At 42.4% G+C, this 24602-nt stretch overlaps 1 protein-coding gene across 1 annotated transcript; it reads right to left on the bottom strand.

The window, feature by feature from the left end:
• Positions 1-119: 119 nt before the first annotated feature.
• Positions 120-23899, bottom strand: ash1l (ash1 (absent, small, or homeotic)-like (Drosophila); the record flags this gene model as incomplete). The annotated part of the gene is made up of 25 exons (XM_026348079.2): positions 120-2549; positions 2788-3241; positions 3778-3944; positions 4219-4391; positions 4534-4672; positions 4819-4909; positions 5011-5097; positions 5533-5808; positions 7596-7728; positions 8137-8191; positions 9074-9226; positions 9381-9547; positions 9681-9748; positions 10205-10354; positions 10466-10574; positions 12852-12998; positions 13141-13347; positions 13518-13626; positions 13845-13890; positions 14056-14129; positions 14440-14534; positions 14618-14791; positions 14963-15629; positions 18170-22574; positions 23291-23899. Coding segments are annotated over 25 exons (8847 nt in total), but the record flags the coding sequence as incomplete, so codon positions are not given.
• Between the last annotated feature and the right edge of the window lie 703 nt (positions 23900-24602).

Genomic DNA, 24602 nt, shown 5'->3' with positions numbered 1-24602 from the left:
GATACAAAACATCAGCGCTTAAGTTCTGAAATATCGCGAGGTTTAAAGACGAATGAGGAAGTTACATTACTGTTTATGTAACATGCTCCTACTAAATGACCATAAAGACATCAACAACATCAAGTGTATTCACAATAATGTAGTGCTTTTTATTAAAAAACAAACAAAACAAAAAAACAAAAACAAATATAAAACAAAAAGTAAAAACCAACAGCATTTTTCATGACTTAAGAATCATAATTACAAACTTTTAACGAGTGGAAGAAGTTTTTTTGACAAACTGTACACATCACAAAATGTCCACCAGTCTGCCATTTACAATGCTTGCATCTTATTTTGTGATTGTCTAAAAATAACTAAACAAATCACACAAAACACACAAATACAAGTACAAGCATCATACAATGACTGCTATCACAAAACAGAACCATTTCCTATTTGAAAGAAAAACGAAAATAATAACATGATATTGGGCTGACAGCTTTACTTTTGTTTCTGTCACCATTTAAAAATATCATAACATTTTTATGTTGGTTTGTTTTTTTAGTGTTCAACACTTTGCAGCAAAAAACAAGGAGTACATTTCTCCTTAAAAGTAATATTATTAACAATATTCACTGACAAAGGTGCCGTTGCTGTGTCACTGTCATGTCCCAATGCCTTCTGTGTCTGTTAGACATTCTTCTTGCTCATGCAGTACATAGATGAATTTCATTTATAGGCAACGAAAACCCAGCTTAAGTTTCATGTCATCAGGACAGTTATGGTGAGATTTTCTGGACATTAAAAAAATCATTTCCTCCAGGTTTAAGTGTCTTCATTATAGTAATACAAACGGAAGAAATTATATTATCATCATTATTATAATCATAATACATTTAGGGCTGAGTCCTGTACAGTACAATAATAAACAAATTAATTTCAAGATATTGCTTTTGGAGACACTCCTCAATGTAAAGTGTGTATATTTACATAACTTGGCACTGTACAGCTTCCTCCCTCCCTCTCTCCATCCGTGTCTCATTCTCATCACTTCTGTCAGTTTAACGCTCTGGGACATTGCAGAATGTCCCTTTATTAGCAGAGGCATTTGGGGGGGTGAAAGAAATCTCGTCAAATATCACAATTTCTTTTTAAAACATTCTCCATGGCAACCAAAAACATAGTCTAAAGACAAAAAAGGATCTTAAGGCCCCTTCCCTCCCAATATACAGTATACACCGCCCCACCCATCTCACAGAATATTAAGAAAATATGACCATCACGATACATTTCATGTTAAGTATTGTTTTCCATAGTTTTCTTAAAACTGTTAATTGCCATCAAGCCCTTAATTTTTTTCATTTTTTTTAAAAAGGTATATCTTCAAGAAATCTGGCAGAGTACAGACACACAGTAAGTGTGTACTCAACGCACACACTTGCACGCAAGGCAGTCGGAGCACGGCTGTGTAAGGCGTTACAGTTAAAGCCGGTGTCCCACCCACACGCCTGACTTAGTTAAGCTGGTGAATCATGTTACTTCGAAAAAGAAGGGGCGAAGCTGACTGCCTCACAAGAAAATAAAAAATTAAAACCTCAGCAAGACACTTTGACTGACAAAAGCGCACACTCAATCCTCCCTCCCCTCCCGTTACTTTAAAAACAAACACACCCCTGGCTTCTTCTGCTCCTAAATGAGTTACTACAGTATAACAGGAAAAAGATAATAGACTTTTTAACTCACTTTTTTCAGACTGCATCATCCAATACTGTGAGAGTGTTAGTGTGTTTTCATTATAGATACATTACACAGAGCTTCACAATATCCATGGTACCAAAAGTGCAGTTCGCCACCCTCGTTCACGCTTCTCCATGAGCAGCATCTGAGCACACCGCTCAAGTTACATTTCTTCTATGCCATTTTCCCCCACGGTCCCATCGCAGATCTTCTCTCATCTGTCAAATTTTGTCATTGCAGCTAAGCCCCACTAGGGGGAACAATTCTCCAGCATATAAATCCCTACTGACTCAAATGACTAGGCATCCCTTCCTCTGTCTTTCCCTATTCAGTACCACTTGTTTAATTTTTGATGCTTGCTAGTGGAATTTATCTACCCATGTTTGTAATGTTCAATGCTTTTAAGTGCATTGGTTATTTCTCCTATGTTCATTTAAAAAAAACAGAAAGGTTTTGCATCCAACTACTTAAATAAGCAAGAAGTCTGGGCCAGCTCTCTCTTCGTGCTCCTTGAGAACTCTGAAATTGCCATGGAGTCAGCGCTTCCAAACCCCCTCCACCCTCTCAGAATTGAGAGACAGTCTTGGAAGAGGTAAACTGGAAGAGGCCCCCAGGGATGCATTGTGGTCCTTAATGGTTGGATAACCAACAATGCTTGTTTCCCTTTTTGCTGTCTCTCCAATTTCTGCCTCTTGCTCACAAGTGAAAGGCAGTGTGCTTGACAGGCACGTAGCAATGTTATTTTCTCCCCACAAAATCACCAAATCCAAGCGTCCGTCGCCGTAACCGACGCCCAGCGCCCTCCTCCAGGAGATAAGTGACATCTATTGCTGTTAGAAGAACACAGAGAAAAGGAGAGAAGAGGAATGAATAGATTAGACAGTAACAGCTGACACACATTATTATATCAAAGAATCAGCAAAGGTAAAGGTGAGCAAAGGAGCCTCTGTTACAGACGCTTACAAATTTGTTATTTAGTATGTTAAAATGATGTGTGACAAGTGGTCTGAAAGGTTAGCCCTCATTCATCTGTTGACCTACCCCCCTGCTTTGTTCCCGGCCCCTCACCATTCTTGTTGGGAGTTCTGTGCAGCAGATCCAGCAGAATTTTGTTGAGTCGTTCCCTCTGGGCCTCCCTCCTACCCAGAGCTGGAAGGTGTAATGGTGAGGAGGCAGAGGACGACGGGAGTTCTAGCATCTCTCCTATCCTCTCAGTGGAACTATCCTCCAGCTCCTTGCGTTCCTCAGTTTCCTGCCCTTCCTCTTCCTCCTCGTCTTCATCCTCGTCTGCGTCCCCTTCCCTCTCCGCTCTTCTGGACTTCAATGAGAGAAGTTCAGGATCCTCTGGAGCTATGTCCAAGTCATCCTCTGCTCCTCTCCCATCTTCCACCTCAGGTGGGAAGTCATCACCCCGGTCACAGGAAGAGCCGTCATCCTCACAGCCTCCAGCTCCTTTGGGTCGTTCACTCTTCCAGGCAGAGCGGCCCCCATTCCTCTTGTAGTTGTCAGGAACATAATGAGGCTGAAAAAATGTCACAATCAGACAGTGTTTGCAAATACTTTGTTATTGTATGTGGATAATAATCTAGACAACAATATCAGTGCAACAGTTTAGAAATCAGTTTTGGAAAGTCACCTTAATTTAAAACAACAAACTTTTTAGGAGAGCACTTGTTTAGTTTACCATAACTGCTATTTAGTTACAGTTACGTTCTCTTCAAGTTTGCTATTATTACAATGTATTAACAAATATATGTTGTCAAAATGATAACATTAGTGGCAAAAGAGGATTTTGGATGTGTCTCCCTGCGGTCTATTATGTGGTTTGGATCAGAATCAATACACAGTTGCGGTTTTTCTCATTTGTTTTTGGTTAGCCCCGCCTTCACCTGTGACTGTGCTGCAGGCAAAAACTGTGAGCAAGATTAGGTGCCAAAGCAAAATGTGCCCTGGGCTGTAATATTACCTCTGCTCTTAAAATATCTTTCAGTAATTATAAATCAAGAATACATTCCAGCGCAGTGATCCCACCCTGTCAAGACCCCCCATCACCCTCACCGAGAAGTCTCTTTTGGGCGTGAGCCGCTTGGGGAAGTGGTTGAAGGCATATGGCTTGGTGCAGACTGGGTAGCGGTTGCGATGGATCTTGTAGAACAGGTGAGCCGACTTGTCCAAACGGTAATCACAGATGTACACATCCTGCTCTTTGACACCTTTCGGTCGTCCTGTATGAAGACAAGAACTCTTACATCCAGAAACTGCTGCAGCATATGTTGTTAAAAAATCTATAAAACAGATTTGAATAACAAATACGTGTGTATTTGTTCTAATATGTTGTGATTTAAGCCTGACTGAATTCACACGTGGGACTATGTTAAGCAAAAAGTAAATCTCAGCAGTAGTTGAAGGAAAAGATTACCCTTAAAAAAATGTAAGGACAATCCAAAATGATGATTAAAGCCAGTACATATGGGTTTGCACATGTGTTTGTCCCCTCACCCTTGCAGTAAGTATAGAGATCGAGGACACAGCAGGTTCCCACCACTGCTTCCAGGGGGATGATCTCATATAGTGGCATGCGGAATAACTCGTTGTGGTAGAACCTCCGCGATGGAGAATGATGTGTCTCACGGGGACGGATGTAGTGGTGGCCAAAGGCAAACCTTTCACCCCTGTAGAATGTGAAAGGACACAAAAAAGGCCAGTCTATTACACATGCACCTCAACAAATATTTAATAGCAATAGGCAATTACAACAATTTTACCTGTAACATTTACCACAAGATATCTTTAGTACAATTTCCGTTAACTCACTTCTCATTCTTCCAGAGTTTCTCAATTCGGAAGATGTCGAGTTTGTCTCTGTTGACGTGAGGAAGGAGACGATAAGACTGTCTGACAGGCTGGCCCTCAGGTGTGCGTCTGCTATCTCTCATCAGATACACGCAGTCACCTGTACACACAAACACACAGGTTACTTGTGTACAATGGTACATTTAAAAAGTTGCAACTATAACTACATCAACCTTTACCTGGCAGAGGTCAGATATTCAAGAGCAGTTAGATAAAAACTAAACTGTGCTTAATTAATAGTAATACCTTGGTGTAGCAACAGGTCATCTCTAAGGAGACAGATGTAGTAGACAGAGCCAGCCTGGGCATAGCTGGGCTGTGGTATCATGGGAACCTCCTATAGTGACAACAACAAGAGTGAGATTAGAAGAGGCTGATTGCAAATGTGGCCTAGAGAGGGTCAACATAAAATGTTTTCATGGCTGTTGATAGACATACCCTGTCTACAGGTCGAGGATCACACTGTTCGCATAAGTAGTGCTCCACTTCGGTCTCCAGCCGCATACAGTCAAAATGCTGCCACACCTAGAATTACATGAACAATTATTACCTCCTATAAAAAAATTAGAGATTGAATCAATTATCACAGAGCTGGCACTGATAAAGTCTCAGTTTTTCTGTTTTGAATCACTAACAAGGACAAAACTATTTGATTCAGTCTCCTGTGCTGGTGATTTACAGCTGTGGTAGCTTCTGAATTCATGCTCCATCAATATTTGTGACCTGCCTTGTTTACTTTTGTCTATAAATATACACAAAGGACTGACTGCTCACTCTGCTTTGGAAAATCTCCTTGACAAAGTACTCCTTAGTTAGGCGAAGTCTAAAAAAAAGCAGCCACTACAGCAGGTGTAACCCATCAACCAGTGAGAAAAGAAAGAATGATGGGAAATGTATCTGTATAAAACTAGGTTTTTCACAAGCTTGTTCCAGGTATATGTATCTGACACTTTTTCTTACCATGCATTTTTCACACTGGATCATCAGGCCTTCGTCCTTGTACATGCCACAGATGCAACGGATGACATCATCATCCTTGTTGTGGGACCCCAGTCCGCTCCCTCCATGGTGGTGGTGGCCATGGTCCCGCTCCAGCGAATCTGAGCTGTCGGCCTCGCTGGCAGTCTCGCCCACAATCTCATCAATCTGGACAGCAGCTTCATGACGTGCACTGTAGTAGGCTTTCCGCAACCGGCACACATCCCTGCCTACCGATGACTTCCTGCCGTAATATTTCTGGTGAGAAAAGGAGGAGAATCGTAAATACAGCTGCTTTGTTACTAATAGGGTGTTCTGACCCAAGGCAAAAGGTCAAGACCTTAAAAAACAGCATAAAGAGATTACATAATCCATATCTAAGGGAGCAGAATGCACGTTTAACCCCAGACTACCCTCATTAGTTAGTCACTTGGACAAGGTACAGAGGTGATCTGCCTGCAGAGCTAAAGTCAATTTGCTTCAGAACAAGGTCAATGACATAGAAAAGATGTATTTAAACTAAATTTGCAGCTGCCAAAATTTCACAGGAAACATCCTGCTGTTCTCGGTTTAACAATGAGCCACATTCCCATCCCTTTTTTCTGTCTGCCAAAAATGGCACTGGGACCACGGGTCAATCTAATTTAGACATCCACTTCAAACTTCTCTGAATGGAGGAGTAAGCTCCTTTGAGAGGTTTCAAGTGGCACTTGTTTAAACTGCTACACCATACAGACGTAAAAGTAAAGAACCTGCATTGTGTGCACAGAGGATCAGCACTTGTGAAGTTATATCCCATTAGGGAGGTGTTTGTGCATTGCAGAAGAAATGAAAGCAATGACTGAGTAGGAGGAAAATTTTGCTGGAGCTGCAGGTTAACAACTTAAATGATCATTTTAATGAGGTTTTCAAATGTTGATTGGACTTTGAAAATCTGAGATCACACTCATGAGTCCCACAACAATTCTTGTTACCCATGTTACAACTGATAAAGACTGGACTCTGCAGCAGTGTTCGCCTTAATGCAATCACACGACTGTTGACATAAATTAACAGACTTATCTCTAACACCAAGTGTTAAGTTTGCAAAAAAATATTTTCAAGTAATAGATGTATTAGACTAAAGTAATAATAATGGGTTTGTTCATGACTGCAGTATTTTATTTATTGAAGCAGCAGTAAATATAAACAAGATTATATGTCTATGTGGTAAATTTATGTAATTTCCTTCATTTAAGGGTAATTTAGATTCTGGGAATCTGTGAATGCAGAGTTTTGTGAGCGTAAACACAAAGTTTGGACCCAACCCTGTACCCACAATTGTTCTTAATTAAATTCAGACATGGCCCATCCCATTATACTATTGCTAGTTAAACAAATGCTCTATTAGTCACTCACTTCAATACTCAGCGAGGCTGTAGGTTACTTAATCGAAAGGACTTGTAGAACAACTTGTCAGTAAATACTGTCTCATTTAAAAGTACAACACACTTGTTCAGCTCCAGGCTGTTTGTGTAATGCAAAGTGACACAAAGATAAAATATTTTGCACTAATCCTCTGTCCACATATGCAAACTCCCAGCTGCTGTCAGTCAGCTACACTTGTACACTATTATTATTATTATTAGATGAAGAAAAAAATAGCTAAATAAAAATTCTCTTTTTTGTTTTCATCACCTTTATTTCACCTGCTACCTGCCTACACGTAGCCCACATGTGCCCATAAATGTGTTTTTGCAGGTTGCAGATAACTTGTAATAGACCCAACCACTAACCAGTGAAGGCAACAAATAGACCAATAAAACTGAGTTCCAGTATGATGCACCAAATGTAAAAAACATCTGTGCTTTAGGGGCAGTATTTCTGAAACAAACAAACAAACACCACAGCAACTACAACTTGTGTCATTTCAAAAAAGACTGATGTACTGGGTGCATGGGGTGAAAGATAAAGATAAGAGAGAGACGGAGCTCCTGTTTTTGCAGGTTTCAAAAACAACACAGGATCATTAATGGTAGCAACTGATTCAAGTACCACCTGCATACCTCAGCATTACGAAACACTTTGAGCATGTCTGTGTCGAAAGCTTCAGCGGTCTTGTAGTGCCCGGTGAGAATTTGCTTCTCAATGGTGCTGAGGTCCAGAGGGTCAGACACCTTCTCATAGTACTGGCTGTTCCTTTGGGGCATACCAAAAGAGCACAATTAGTCTTGCAGATCTAATATGTCAACACTAAAAATACATTTAAAAAATCTAATGAATCTGAATATAAAGTCTGCAGATATTAACAATATCCTAGTGGAAACCATACGACCAGACCCAGTGTTTTAATATAAAATAAACTGTTTGCCATGTAGCTAAAGAAAAATAATGAGTTGTTATTGTTTTGACACACAGTGATTACTGTCAATACTGGACAAGAATCAAAGCACAGGCTGTCACGGCTGAAATGCGCTGTGCAAAATAAACTGTTACACCATGTGGGTGTTGTACACTGATAGACAAGATAACACAGTAACTCTGCTGAGTGCATAACAGCTAAACATTATGAATGAAATAGTCGACATGCGGGTTTGCAGCTCTTACCTTTTCCGCGATGGAAGGTTTACCAGCGGAGCAGCAAGTGTCTGACCAGATGAATCTAAGTTAAGATATAAGAATACAATTCCAGTCATCATTTTCAAATTGCAGCACCTTCTAATACAATATAAGCATAGACTCAAAACAGACATGGTTTAGAGCCTAGAGTTCCTATTAAAGAGAATATTTCATAGGTAGACAGGTAGTTTAGCGTTTAGAAATTCAGCAACTATGTTTTAAATGCACAATAAATGTTATATCAATGTGATTAAATCCAGAAACAACTGATTAATTGGTAAGCTGTAAACAATTAATACATAATAATTATGTTTTCCATTTTAGTTATTTAGCAAACACTCTTCCAACACAACTTCCAGTCACTCACAGTCAGTTGGAATCACAGCTATAGTTTCAAAGCTTCGACACTAAGCTAAAATAATACACAAAGCTTATCAAACATACCACAATTCCTACGCCCATGACTAATCTTCACTTATGCTTTGTATTTGTAGTGAATGTGTACTGAATAACCTGGAGAAAGTATTTAGTATTTTGTCAGTTGCTACTAGTTTTGTTAACATAAAAATCACAATATTTACAATTTTACTATATGCATGTATGATTGTATGATACCAACTGTTTAATGTTTCTGTCATGTTATATTAATAATAAAAACAATAACAAAGATCATTTATCTTCCCTGTGTGGGATCGTGTTGTAACTATCACGACTTGTTCCGAGGGCAAGAGAAAACCATCTGTTGCTCTGAATGTTGTTTGTGTTGTAACGTGTGTATGAGTCTGTACATGCCAGAGATCGAGTAGATGATATGAAACTAATGTGAAATGTCACATTGAGCATAAGATAACACAGACACGGCTGCAACTTTCTGTGGTTGTCTATATATACACTAGTGTGAATATTTCTTCCCTTATAAACTAACCTTTGTAGCTGGTGATCATGTCACAAATCTCTTTGAAGATGTGTGCGAGGCGTGCAGTGCGCGTGACTTCTGTATTTTCCTCTGCAGCGGCGAGTCTTCGTGTGCGAACTGACCGTGACGTCTGCAGGGCCGAGAACTGCGTCAGGAACACATCTGCAAACCAGGAATAAGTATTACACACAAAGTTTCTTTTTTAAACTTTTACTTTACATTTCAGAACATTAACATTTCCGTTACATGCTTACAAGTTGTGCAGAGCCTCTTTTATCTAAGTCTAACCTTCCTATCTTCAAACTCATATACTCACCTGACTTAATGTTGCCGTCGTCTCGGATGACTCCTCCCCAGCGTGTATACATGGACAGAGTGCCAGTGTCCCGCTCTCTCTCACCCTCTCTCTTCAGCAGCTCTTGTTTCTCCCTCATCTTCTCCCAGTTCCTCAGGAGAAACACTCGGTGCTTTAAGACAAAGTTCCTGATGATTGAGGAAGAAAGGACAGAACTTATTTTACTTGCACTAACTACAATTTTAGATATTTAACCAAATATTTTTATTGAAAGATTTCACCAAGAACCCATTCAAATTTTAATCGGTTAAGTGTTTTTACCTCTCTCTGTTGGACATGGGCTTCATGAGGTGAGGGTAAAACTTGTTGCTGTCACTCGATTCTTCCTCCTGAATATAAGGAAAATTGTATTAGAGCATGCACTGAGCTTGATAGAAAACAATCCTTAACCTAAAAGCTTAGATGTTAATCCTGTTGTCACTGCCAGGTTCAATTAGATTTTAAAAACTTTTAGAAATTTAAGCATAACATGATACACTGTTAAATTTTAGGTCATACGATTCAGTCCTAATTCAAACATATACCCTTTAAGGTATTCTGAGTTACTTTTTTAGATACCTTGTGGCCCACTAAGAGTACCTCTGGGACACAGATACATTCATGCCCTACATAGAGAATGCACCTGATATTTAACAAGCACTATGAGATTTGGACTAGTCTTTTATTAAACCATCAGTGATGACAGATAACACTTTAGTTTCTGAATCTTATTAGCAAATTAGTATAAATCATTTAGAACAAACTATTATAGACTCTTTCTCAGAAGTGTTCTTTTCATCACTCACTCGTTTCTTGAGCTGATGTTTGGATTTCCTCTTCTCCTTGAGTCGTCCCAGCCGCCGAGTTCCTCCTGTCTTTGCGGGCAGCCCATTAATACGCTGGCTTTTCCCTCCGATGATGCCCCGGCAGCTTTCCGAGCCACACTTACACGCTTGCTGTAAAGAAAAACAAAGAAAAGAGAAACAGCAAGATGTAATTTTACAGCTACAAAGACATTTCTAAAGTATTATTCCATGAGGAGGTCAGATTGGTTACTGATGCTTTACCTGCTCTTCTGTATTGAAGGAGTGAAAGTTGTAGTCATAGGTGAGCTCAGTGCCACTGCTGATGTCTTTAAGGGCAAAGAGGCCAATTCTGTACACTCCATTCACTGACCTATAAGAAACAAGAGGCAAAGTAAGTAAATCCAGCTGTATAAAAAAAAATTAAAAAACTGCATTAATTATAATAAAGAACTCGAGTATATAACAATTTGAGGAAAAAGAAAATGGAAAAACAGAAAACAAGATACTTAAAGATATTTCCCTTGCTGTCAGGTACTAAAACGGCAAGGATGTGGTTTTACCCGCCAGGAGGCCATCAGCTTTTTAAGAATAGTGCTCCGTTAATTAAGTAACAAGATAAAATCTTATTACAGTAGTAAGGAAATGCTCCAAATATACATAAAGCATTACTCCAACTAACAGGTTGGTAAGTAACAGGTAACAACACGCACCAGTTTAGCTCAGAACAAAAAATAGTGTCATTTTCAGGCCAACAATGGAAGAGTTTGACAATTATCTATGGAGAGCACAACTTTGCAGTTAAGTTAGGTTCAATCATGAGCTTTGAATGTGAGTGAACATTGGGGTGTCTGAGTCAGATTTAAGAGGGGCATTTCCCTCCAGTTTTCAAGTTCCTGTCTAAAATTCCAACTTAATGTTTAAACGGATTGATGTTAGAAAGACAATTAAATTAAAGGAATTTTAGAATGAGGATTAAAACAGGACAGTCCCGGTTTTCATGTGCTCAATATGGCACCAACTTAACACACTGTAATCCCTATTTTTCCTCTCTCCAGATGAAGCAGCGCTCCAGCTTTCACTATTCTTCTAAGAATAAAGCGCACTATTCTGTTTGCCAGCCACTTGATAATTTATTCTTTCTATAGGGGCAAAAAGCTGGTTCAGCGCATTGTCTTCAGGCACTACAGCTGTATCTAAGGCCTGGCTGCATGTAATCTCTCTTCTGTGACAAGATGGATGACTCGTCAGGCTTTGTGCTGAAAATCCTCCAGCCTTGCGGAGTCTTTTATTTCTATTCAACTAGTCTACACACTAGTCTATTACACACACACAGACACACAAACATAAACACACCAATGCTCTATACTATGAGTTGGTCTAAGCTGCAGGGTAGAGGGCACACTTTGACAGGTTGTTTGTCGTTTGCTATCAAATCCTTTGAGGGGTAAACAGTATGTGTTGCAGAGTCGCCGTTTAAAGGCAAATCACAACTTAGGAAAAAAACAAGCAGATTTTATTTAGTTAAGTCAGGCACATAGAGGCTAGCTAAGTCAGGTCTCCTATTGCAGTGGATTTATCCATGCTGTGAGAACGATCCCTCAGGAAACCAGTGAATTGTTTTGGCGTGGTGCAAGGCCTTTAAGCCATTTAGGTCTCTGAACCCTGGCAGAGAGTGGCTGAGGTGATCTCATCAGATTACCACCACACAACCACATTAATAAGGCTGGGGTTTTGAGGTAAGGTATATGCACATATGCCCCTTTTAGAGCATGTGTAAAACATCCATACTAAGCCCTAACTGAATAGCTTAAATAAATTAACACTACTTTAAAATCTTTAAAATAAACTCAGGAATTGCTGACAGTAAGCAAGTATAACGCCACACATTCAAGGTCTACAAAACTACATGCACTGAAGCACATCCACAGTGACTTCAACTGCAGGATTCACTATAACTTAGTTAGTTATAATAATACTAAAACTAATAGTTGTGTAACCACTGTTCTCTAATCCCATCATATAACATTGTAGCAGAATACTCTCTATTTGTATCATACCATACCCTTTTCTTTATGGTATTTTTCACTACAGTAAATTTGTACTCTTACAGGGTGTGTAAAATATTCCCCATTTCACCCATTTCACCCAAATCATCAGGCATAAAAATGGTGTGCCTGATGATTTGGGTAATAAAATAAATAAGTGAAACAATTAAGTGAAATTGTAATAGGTAATAGGCTAGTCTATTTTCTAGTTCATAAACCTTAAGTGACGGAAGCATTTGGAAAACAAAATACTAAATTATCAAGCTGGAACATTTTTTAATCAGCTTCTCCTACTGTCTTCTCTTAACAACCCTTTATTATACCCTGTGACAGCTGAGCTATCTTAATTGGCAAATTCCACTCCTAAACTACTACTAATGGAAGTTAACATTACAATTTTCGTTGAGTGTATGGTGTTTTTGTCATCACAAACACAGTTTACACCAAGTCCGGCTAAATTATCCATCAGTTACAACTTGTGGCAGCTGCTCATGCTTGCACCTGAAAAGGTTTAGCCAAATCTGGGTTTTGGTAAGAACCCAAAAGCACCACAAGGACATTAGCAGGAACTTTAAATCATTTAAATCTGCCATGACACCCACCACTTCTGCATCTCACAGTTGGGTTCGCAGCTGTGGTTTATAAAGCGTGCTTCGTTGCCCATTCGGTAGCTGTCAATCACCATGCCGCTGTCCAGATTCAGACAGTAGTGGCCACTGTGGGAGAAGTACTGCTCCATCATACGGCTCCTAAAACAGGGTAGGAAATAATTGCAAATTGGAAGATTAAAAGAGAGATTTTAAACCATTTGTGTGTCTAAATCAGTAAAGAGGTTAACAGAGGAATTGCAACAGAAAAGGCAGAATGACAAAAGACATGTCTACTACTCACCTAAACTCATGTTCGCTAACCACCTCTCCTAGGTACTCAATGATAAACTGTCCAGAGCGGAGAGGCTCCTTGGTGCGGATTCCCCAGCCCTTTCCCTCAGCACGAAATCGCTCCAGACATTGCACCCACTCATGTCTCTGGATGTGCTGGTTGTTACACTGATCACCACATGGACAGGTGCTCGGCGAGCACTCAGCAAAGCTCATCCTGAAAAAAAGGCAACAGTAAATATCTAAAATAGGTGGAGACTTATTATTTTGTCCTAACAAAATGTTTACCATCTATTCAAGGTTATGTTTATTTCTAAACAACATTCCTGAATAAACATAACTACAATTGAGTGCTAACTTTTAAAAATAGCTGAGAAATATCTTTACCTATTCAGGCAATCATCCAGGCAGCCTTTTTCATTTGAGCTCTCAGGAGTTCTACAGTTGCATGTAGTTGTTTCATAACCAGAGAGAGGCTTCACGTCAACATATACATCTGTGACAAAAACATAAGATTACATTACAAGTTTTTTACACTCTCCAGCAAACCAGCTTATTTTTAAGTCATGTTAATGCAAAAAAATGCAATTGACTGATGCAATCAACTGAAGCAACCAAGGCAACCAATGGAGCAAATATGCCTGTGTCTCATGGAATAAAAGGGAAGTAGCAGTACATAAATTGATCAAGCTACAAACAAAGTTCAATACTAACTTGATCTGATCTTTTTGTAAAGCGGAACATCAGGCCTCTTGTGAAGCTGAAACACAAAGACGACAAGCACAGAGGGGTTTAATAACAAAAGTTTAAAAACAAACTATTCAAGCTGTAACTTTTGAGACTAACCATCAGTTTCTTACTCTGTACATAAAAACCTAAAAGCACAATAAAACACAAAACAAAAAAGCACAACATGAATGATCACCTGATCATGTTTCCATAGCCATAAGATGTCGTAAGGCAACTGAAAATCAATACGCTTCTGTCTCAGGTACTTCCCTGAAAAAAATGAAGCAGTAGAAAATTGGAGAGACACAATCAAATTTAAACTAGAAAGTAAGGATGTAATGTTTTTGTTACATATACAAAAACACAAAGTTCCTGCATGTAAACGCCTTTTATTGAAAGGATTTTCGGTTTTCACCAAATCATAGCTGAAAATGTAGGTGTGTGATAACTGAAAGAGAAGAGTCCTAAAACTCGAAACTGGTTTCCTGAAAAATGAGTAAGTCTGGAAAGCATTCAAATATGAAAGATGGGCAAATGTGCAAAAGTTATAAAACTTGATCAGATCAAATTTGACACTTACCAACATGTATAGGAGCTGGAAACAATCCATACTCATGTTCCCCTGGTATGTACTCTAACTTCTCTTTCTTTAGTTGCAGAAGCTGACTCCGGGGACTGCAGAATGTAAAGTAGAGAAGTTGTGAGAAATTTTATTTTGCTAAGTTTGAATGTAAAATAAACATGAATATGGGACTCACTCTTCAGTCTTGTACACGTCAGAGTACAACCCGGCTTTCTGAAACTTCTTCTTTGGAGGTCTGGCTGCTCGCTTCTCCCGTTGGCTGGGTATGGGCATGGGTGGAGCTTCTTCCCTGGAGACGGTGCCTGGGCGTTCTGGGGAGCAGTGGCCATCTGGCTTGCTTTCCATTGAGCTAAAATAAGAATCATGATTTGGTTTCTAGTAGTGGCTGGACTTCACAAATGTTCCTATATATGCATACCAGCACCTTCACATCAATACTCTGTAAATCATTCTAATTGTCCCGCAGCTGAGACTCAGGTAAAAAGATAAACATGCAACAGTGTGGTGAATATTGGCTTACCCACGAAAGTGCTGGAGCTCATCCTGGGTAAGCCAGCTTCTTGCCGTCCCAGTCCTGGACCTTGCCACAAGATTGCCCAGATTCTCTTCTCTGTTAGGCAATTGCTCTTCAGTCTCTTCTACCGCCCCATCCTCTTCTTCCTCTTCTTCTTCCTCTTCCCCATCTCCCTCCCAGTGCTTCCTCTTCTGACCTTTTCTATGCTGACCCTGAACTACCGACTCAATAGCATCTGTCACAGTATCTCCTTCCCGCCCCCTAGCCCCCACTGGCCATTCGCCAACTCTTTCTCTGTGGCGGTTTTGATTCATATCAACAACAGGAGGTGGGGATGGCGGCGGGGAAGGTAACGGGTGTTTCCTGGGACGTCCAGGGCCCCTCTTTTTCACCACATTGTTACCTGTGCGAGCCTGTCTCTGCAGCTTCTTAGCACGTAGGATTTTGTTGACGTGGTGCAGGCTATGTTTGAATGGCTGTGCCCGATGGGTGTGGTGGGGCAGGGAGGCATCCAGGCAACAGTCCTGAGAGGGAGAGAGGCAGGAGGAAGTGGCAGAGACGTGCGGGTGAAACAGAGAAGGTTGGTGATGGTGCTGCTGCCGGTGGTGCAGGGAACCTTCAGGCCCTTCAGGGGTTGAGAGGGCAACACCTCTCGTCTGTATCCCAGATGACCCTGGACATAGAAACGCATCTCAATTATGTTGAACAATGAGTGATGCATCTCAAAAAGATACTGATTGTGTGATATAAGGGCACAGGGACACTGCCAGACATTAATCCGAATCGCTGAAGCTAAGCAAAAACACAGACAGTACAAAACTATCAAGCCACCTGGAGTGAACTGAAAGACTTGTTTGACAGAGCTACACAGTATAAAACACCATGATTTCCCTAACACAATGGCATCTGTAAAAACTCAAGTAATTGGAAACACAAATAAATACTTAAATACTTAATACTTAAAACTTTAATCCATCTATTCACCATCTCTTAGCAGCTCCTCTTTTTCTCCGACTCTCCTCTTGATTCAATACATCACTTTCCCTTCTCATACATCCATAACCCGTTTTAATAATTCTCATCATTCACACTTTTCCTTTACGTTTTACTTTCCTACAAGATTCTGCTTTAGTTTCCACCTATCTTTACCTATTTTTTACAAATAAATTTCAGACAATGTCGGGAGAATCTGGTCCAGAAATTGTTCGGCGTTTTGCTTTCACACATGTAGCACACAGTAGGACAGCAGGTTTATATATTTTTATTTTAACACTGTTCTCCTTAGCTTCATCACGACAACTTTCTCACCTTCTCCCACATTTCTCCACCTGTATGACCTTAGAAAAATTCTCCCCTCTATCTCTCTATGCTTTGAAGCTTAGAATTTAACAGTTTATTTTCCTTCAATTTCCTCCAACATACTTGCCTCTCTTTTACTGGACAGAAAGTAGTATTATTTCCAAATCATATAATCCTTTCCATACAAAAGTTTTATTTTTCATGGAATTGTTATATTCAAACAGTTACTAAATATTTCTGGACACTTATACTTATACAAAGATCATCAATGGCCACCTGTAACATACTGAATCATTAAATAGAATTATTTATTTTTATTAATACATCTATAGTTCATTATGATGTATTTATTATAGGTATGTTACCATAACTTTGTGTCAAAACATGCCCCATATCCGCAGATCCACAAAGACTATCCACAGTGAGATTAGGAACCCCACACATGTAACTCAGGTCACATGCGTGGGGTCACTTGTCTAATCTGATAACTATTTTATCAGTGCAGACAACAAATTTCTCTTTCCCATTGCCATGTCTTGCATGTTATGAGTCAGTCCAGTGTTAGGAGATGTACGTTTATGGGACTTGTTGACTGAAACACATTTTGCTTCTTATTTTGTTGGCTTGAAAATTTAATTCCTGAGACTTCCTCTTTTATACATCTTATACCTCTCTTTTCCCACGTTACTTACTGCCAACACCCTTCTGTCAAAGTGCATCTATCTATTGCTACTCCTTTCTTGTCTTGTGTGCCAGCCGTGTCCCCACTCATGGCCTTCAGTCTGTGACCGCTGTTTGACCCCTGTCCTGAGCTCTAATCCAGGATTACCCTAGGTTGGTATGATCCGCATCATGCTGCCTCAACAGGCACCTTCCCATCTCACTTACAGACATGCACATAAACATAAGGTAATACTCACACACAGTAAAAAGCCTCCCACACAGACACACAATCACATCAGTCTTTGGGGTGACTGAGAGACATTCAAGGCACACTGATGAAGCAAGACCATAACTGAGGTATTGTGTACTAAAGGAGGGGACTAGGCCTCACACTGTGAGCTTTTGAGGAAAATGTCTACTAAATATAGCATGTTAACAAAACAGTCCACCTCTGCAGAAAGATGAGCTCAGGAAGAAATGCTGCATCAGCTGTGCCCAACTGTGACCATCTACAGTCACAGTAGAGACAGCTTAAGTCATTACATGATTTTTGTAAAGACTGTAACCCTGGTGAATGCTAGCAAATGTGAGACAGTGTATGCACAGGGGATGTTAAAGTGTCTTTTAAAGAATCTTTTTTCCCACTTAAAAAGTGGCCCATTTTACTTGTATTTGTTTAGATAGGGGGCAGCTAAGAGGGCTACATCATCATTTTTAACAACTTAGAGATGGATGGTTCCAGTACTAACCACTATAAATGTTCTTTACCATTAAGGAAGAGATAAACAGGTTCCACTGAGCAGAAGTCAAGCAAGATCTGAGAGCCCAATTCATGTGCCACATGGCAACACTGAAAGGGTAACTGCCCAAATAACTGCCCCGGAATCAGAGCTGAATCTAATTGATTGCATCCTGTGCCAGTTTCAACTGTGCCAAGCCATAAAGCTAATCACACATAAGCCAATCATATTCACTAGGATTCTTGATACAACTGCAGCAGAACTATTTTTGGAAAGTGAATTTGGTGCACAATTGACTTCAACAACCTTTAACAATGTCAAATTTAATTTGGGTCAAAGGATTTTAGTATTAAATAGCTCATTAAACTCATAAGCTTATTGAGGTACATGAATAGTACTTGATTCAGTGCAGTTAAAAGAATAAATTCCACAAATACATGCAAATAATTCCCGGATGCTATGATTACAGTTTAGTGTTTGCAAATATACAACTCAACTACATTGTTCTTACCTAACTCTCTCCTCTCTGCTGATGTTGAGCGGTCCTTTCTCATCGGCCGGTCCATCCGGGAAAAGCTGGAGGTCTCTGGGACTACCTCAGTCTTCCTACTCTTGCCAGGCTTTAATGTAGTGCGGGTGAGAGCAGAGGCAAACAAATTTGTAAGGTTTGGAGAATCATGGACTCCAGTCTCTAGATCCTCTGTTGGAGTTAGAGGCTCCTCATCCTCACTGTCGGAGCAACCCTGTGGGACTTCAGCACATCCATTTGAGAAGGGACCCTGGCCAGGTGCCACATGACTTCGTGAAAGCTTAGCATAGTCTGCCTCAGAGCTGCCCATCCTGAACCAGGACTCTACTGGGTGATGACCTTTTGAGCTATTACCTAGGGCAAGCCTGGAGGGCCCTAGACAGGACACTGAGCTCTCTTTGCGTTTGTACCTTTCTGCAGATGAGGATGAGGAAGAAGAGGGGGAGTTGGCAGAAGTAGCAGCTGCTTGCTTGCTGCCACTTGCATTAGATGGTTCTCGTCCAAACCGGCATCGTTGCAAAGACTCCGCCATTCCCAAACTGCCAACTCGCTCTTTCCCTGATGTTCCACCATCAGAAATCCCTGCACTAGCCCGGCTCCCTGAGCCACCTCTTGCTCCTTCCTCTCTGTCCTCTTCAGAACAACGTTCTCTGTGTTTGTGTCTGTGTTTGTGTTTGTGGTGCCAGTTGAAAGAAAGCTCAGAGGACATAGGTGGGTACAGGACAGGAGACCTTCCTCCTCCCAGGTACTCCTGCCTGAGCAGCTTATGTTTTTTCTTGTGAAATTTAGAGGGGTTAAGCAGGAGATGGGAGGGGTGGTGATGATGCATATAAGATGTAGGAGGAGGAGGGGGGAAAGTTGGTGAATGGTGAGAGTGGTGGGATGGGGCCGTGTGGGGTGACTGGTGGTGTGGGTGGGGATACAGAGCACTAGCTGTAGGGTAGCGCCTGTAATAGCCCAACTCCAGGGGCCCAGAGGAGTAAGGAACACTGTAGGTGGGGTGGTAGAAGCCTCCACTTGAAAGTGGAAACCCAAGCCCAGGTACAAAGGGAACCTCAGACATGGACTCCCTCAGTTTAGGAGGCCGCCCCCGTTTCTTCTTCATGTCTGGTTTGCGAACATAGTGCAGTGGGTCACAGGAGTATGCAGGATGGGAGTAGAAGCTGCCAAAGTTAACCCTGAAGATTGTAGGCAGGAGGTCTCTGTGGACATAATGATGTGGTGGAGGGCCACCTGTGCCACCTAGGCCACTACTGGCTCTGCTCCCCACCCCTGGCACTCTACTGGTTCCTGCCGCTATGCCTATTCCACTGCCAAGTCTGTGTCCTGTTGTACGGTGTGCAATCCGTATTTCACTCAGTCTCACAACAATTTCATCCAACTCAGCAATAAAGTCTGGGTCATGTCGGCGGGAGCGCAGCTGCAGGTACTTCTTCTTGCGTTTCCTTTTCTGTCTCTTTAGTTTGTCATAGCCGGTGCACCCATGGCTGCGGCGTTTACATTTGTGCTTATGTTTCTCCTTGTGTCCAATTAAAGAGGAGGCAGGAGCTGCTGGGTGAGGTCTTCGGGGATCAGGTGATGACCTTGCTCCGTGAGGGGATGGAGAGGGTGAGGGATGTTCTATAAGTGCAGCTGAGTGTCGTCGCCTGCCTCTGGAATTAAGGCCCATCCCTGGACCCAAAGCTGAACTCATGACCCCTGGCATTAATAATGCACTGCCCATCCCAGGTGGCATCCCAATTCCACCCAAACCTGCCCCTCCAGCTTTTTCACCACGGTCAGAGGTACTGTTATTGTCTGTTCCTATACCACTGTCACTGGGCACTGTCTCCTCACTGTGTGACTCACTGACTGGTGATGGAGTGGCTTCTTTTAGCTCACTTAGGGGGGCAGGGGAGGTGGGGTGGAGTGGCCTGGGAGGAGAAAGCTTATGATAATGGTAGTGCTGCCTGTAATGGTGGTGGTGGTGATGGTATCCACGGCAAGATGATTTTTTCTGGGAAGCTACTGTGGTCATAGATGATGATGTCGATCCCAGCCCTGGGTTGCGAGGATTAGGGGCGGAAAAGGTTGGGGGAGGAAAAGAGAATGTGCTGTGGCTATGATGGGGGTTAGAATAGTGAGCATGACCTGCAAAGTGCACTGAGCCTGGCTCCACAAAGCTGGCATCACTGATGGGACTGTGGCCTCCACTAGATTGTGAGAGGGAAGGGGAGGGAAAGACCTCTGAAGAGGAGAGCTGGTGTTGTTGGGACTGTGACTGATGGTGATGGAGGGGGGAAGTGGTATTTGGGGACAGGAAAGGTTCTCGTGTTGGTGAAGTAGCTGTGGCACCAGTTACTGCTTTTGGTTTACGTCCTCTCCTCTTTCCCATGTATATTGTGCCCTTTTTACTGACATTAATTTGTGGCCCTAGTTTTCCTCCAAAAGAAGCAGCCAGGGATGACAATGACTGAGTGGCAGCTTCTACAGAGCCACCCACACAACTGGTGGGACCTTTAGGGGTGTCTTCTGTTCTTGGGCCTAACAGGATTTGACTGAGTATACGCTTCCGTTTTACACTTTTCATCTTATTGATCTTTCCTATAATAGTCTTCATGATAAGCTGCCCATTTCCTTTACTGCGGAACCGTTTATCTCCCATGTCCCCTGCCTCTGGAGCCAACGTAGGAGGCTGACCCTCCTGTGGTAAGGTAGGGGGAAGGCGCTTAGGACGTCCACGTTTTCTAGGCATAGGTTTTGGGGGATTCAGATCCACCTCTGGGTGAAGAACAGGGGGGTCCTGCTCTTCTTTGGACTTCATTAAAGAAGAAAAAACCTTGGAGGGAGCCAGCTTGTTAGGTGGGTGCCCATGGGCTGGGCCATCAAGCCTAGGCATTTTCGACTTTGGCCTTCCTCTTTTCTTAGGCTGGGGTGGGAAGAGCTGTGACACAGGACCTTGTGGCACAGGATTTGGTTTGACCTTATTTGGATTAGGAGGCCTGCCCACTGGTCTTTTAACTGGCGGTGAAGGCGTTTCCAAGCTTGAAGATAAAGGCATGATGGTTTTGCTCTGGTCGAAGGGACTGTCCTGGCCTGCTCTTTGACTCTGTGCCTTGTTCATAATGCGGCTCCAGCGCGGTTTCCTCCCCCTGCGTTTTTTAAGGGGTTTACTGTCCTGCTCTGCAGGAGAGTCTATCGATGAATCAGGAGAGTCATCTCTAAGAGGCGTTTGTGAGTCTTCTTCACAATCTGGCTCTAGTGGAGAAGGTTCCCTTTGTCTTACAGGCTCAGAGGGACTGCTAGTCCGACCGGATCGGCTACTATCCCAGTTCGGACTGGGCTTACTTGGACTAGAGCTCTTTCCCCTCTCAATTCGCAGTGACTGATTACTACCCCCCTTGTCTTTCCCTTCTGGCTTTCCTGTTGGAGCAGGGCACTTGGTTAAGTCTCTGGGGCTGTCCCTGTCCTGCTCCCTCTCATTTCCACTGCTTTCCTCTGCCAGGGCAGGACTCTCTCGTGCATGGTGTCCTTGTGAGGGAGCAGGGGAGCCCAGATGACTAACTGCACTCACTGTCCTCTGCTCAACTGAGGTGGTGGATGAGGATGAAATGGGACACGGTGGTGAAGATGTGGTGTGGGGTAGGCAGTGAGCAGGACGTGACTGCGTCTTAGAAATGCTACTGTTGCTGCTGTCATTGTTGCTGTCCTTTGACATGGCTGACAGGCGGTTATTGCCATAGATGAGTGCTGGGCTGCTGCTGCGACTACTGTTGTTGCTGATGTTGTTACCGCTACTTATATTAGCTTTGCAAGTCCCTTCTGTGTCCTCTTTCCTTAGTGGTATCAGGCTAGGTGAAATTTCCAAAATGCTGTCTTTGTTCCTAGAACCATAGGGGCGACCAGGTGGCCGTGACACAGGAGGTGGGGGCGAAAGATGGACCATTCGCGAATATGTGTTCCTATTGGCCATAGCCCTGTCTCGTTGCTTGGCTGTGGGGGCCATAAAGCCTGAGCTTGGGAGAGGAGGAGTGGAGTCAGTCTTTATGGTTTTAGCTGGTTTAGGGGTCTTTGACGGTGGACATGTTGCTATGAGCTGAGCTAATTTCTCAGTGACTGTGGGTGCTCCCCAGTTTTGAACACCTTTGTCCTTGTCTCTCTGACTCTCAGTGCTGTAGGTATATTGTGGAGGTTTGACACCTTCAAAATTGGGTTCTTTTGATGCAGTTAGTGGTGGAGAAGGTGAAGATGTCCGGGGATGGGGTTGTGGAGTTGGTGTTTTCTTTCCAGAGGAATGCGTTCTGCTGTCTGGTGGAGGGCGGTGAAGGTTAAGGGGTCTTTCAGATGTGATGGTAGCTGACTTTGTGTCTGACTTTGTATCAGACTTGCAATCCATCTTTGGTGGACCCTGCAGAAAAAGATGGCACACTATTAATGTCAACTAATATGCAGTAACTGATTAATCACTATTATATTTGAGAAATGAATTGCAGAGATTAGGTTACATAGATTTATATATACAGTTTGTCTCTAAAACTTAATTTAACTCCAAGTAAAACTAAAATAAAAGCAACATAATATTTTGCAGAAATAACACTTTTATTTAAATACAGTTCAAACTATCTATCAGACATTTCTATGCTCTCTCTGCTATTGATAAGATTTCCTGTCAAAGGCTACTTCCTAGGAATGCCAATGAGGGAAGTTACACTCAACTTAATAGTACTTATCAGGGTCAGACGGGGGACAGCGGGGAGAGTTTGAAAGAGAGGTCATGCAGAGGAGGGGGTGGAGAGGACTGGGCCAGGCAGAGACAGAGGATAAACAACAGAGGGTGAAAGACTGAAGGGGGCGTCTTGTGATGAACAGTGACAGACCAACAGAGAAGTCAAAGAAAACTAAAGAACAATTTATGTTCCCCACTTTTTCTAAGCAATAACATGATGATTACTAGAGTAACCTTGTTATGGACCACTGGCTTTCTGATGGCTAACTCCTTATAAACACAAATCTGTGCACAAAATAAATATAATACATTGGTAAACATGTTGACTGTAAATACTGCATGTTCACTTTCAGCAAAGTTAAGTCAGTACATAAATAGACAATGCCCCTTCTCCTTACCCTTTTTGCTGGAGCGCTCCCATTCACTTGTGAGGGTGACAAGGTGGTACTGCTGGCAGGAGGAGGAGCAGCAGGAGGTGGTGTAGGTGCTTTAGAAGAGAGGACTGATGAAGATGATGAGGCTGGTGTGTTGATGCTGGGACTCCTCTCCCTCTCTTTTTCCCTACAATGTGAAGGACTCTGGCTCTGACTGCCTGGCCCATCACCGGCAGCCCCTGCACGGTTCCCACGAGCGCTGCCTCCTCCACGACTTGTATGTCTCACAGTAGCCCTAAAGGCTGGTCGACACACATAGTTCTCCAAGATCTTAGGTGGCTTTTTCATGCGTTTTGCTTGAAGACCAATCTTAAGTTTGACATTACCCTCAGACAGGCTGCTCTCTTTGATAGAGAAGTGGGACTGGTCACCGCTGGTAACTCCTTGACCACCTGTGCCTGCCCCTCCGGCAACAGCAGAGACAGCAGCAACTCCCTCCTTCTCTCTGTCTCTTTTCTTTTCCTCCTCATCTTCTTTCTTTCCACCTCCTCCCTCCTTCTCTCGCTCCCCGGTGGGAGCACCTGATATAAGAGGGGGTGGGGTGGCAGCCCCCCCCCTGAATTTTCTGATCCATCAGAACTTTAGGGGGTATGCAGGTTTACAAGGGAGGAAATGTTGTGGATACCAGGGAGAGTTTTTGTCAGGGGATGGGATGGGGGTAAAGGGGGAAAAGGGGGAGAGGGATAACGGTGAGGGTGAAGCACTCCTTGTTTTTAGGTGGCTTCGCTCCCTTCCTCGGCTGTCCAGCCCTCTTTCTCCGTCCTTCAACTGCAAGAGCAAAAGCAGGTATAGCAGGGAGAGAGAAAAAAGGGGAGGGTGGAGGAGCCAAAAACAATTTCCACATTAGTCACTTCAACATCAACCAATCATAACATACAGCAAACATTGACAGTTTTAAACAATGCCCTAAAACTGAGAAGTAAAAAATTTAATGTAATGAATGATGAGTAGACAGAAGGTAACAATTTTTATCATCTATTTGTTCAGAGGCTGTCCTTCAGTCTGCCTGGGTGACTTTTTATGGTGTGTTCATCCTCACTGCCCAGGACAATCTGTGACCTATTTACACAGCCAGCGTACTTCTACCTGAGAACTGTAACCTTAGTCTCAAGGACTCTGAGTGGTTCACCTGAAAACTACAAAGCCTGCAACGTCTGGAGTCAGTAGTTCGTCCCACAGTGCTGCCACATCATCTTGAGGTGTCACAGCATACGAACCCATATAAGCTGCAGTGAAAACAGGTGCCTGGGATACAGTGGTAGCCTGCTCATTATAT

The sequence above is a fragment of the Anabas testudineus genome, chromosome 11 (assembly GCF_900324465.2).
Source record: "Anabas testudineus chromosome 11, fAnaTes1.2, whole genome shotgun sequence".
Taxonomy (NCBI): Eukaryota; Metazoa; Chordata; class Actinopteri; order Anabantiformes; family Anabantidae; genus Anabas; species Anabas testudineus.
Note: the sequence above shows the minus strand (reverse complement) of the source record. Positions and strands in the feature narration are given on the sequence as shown.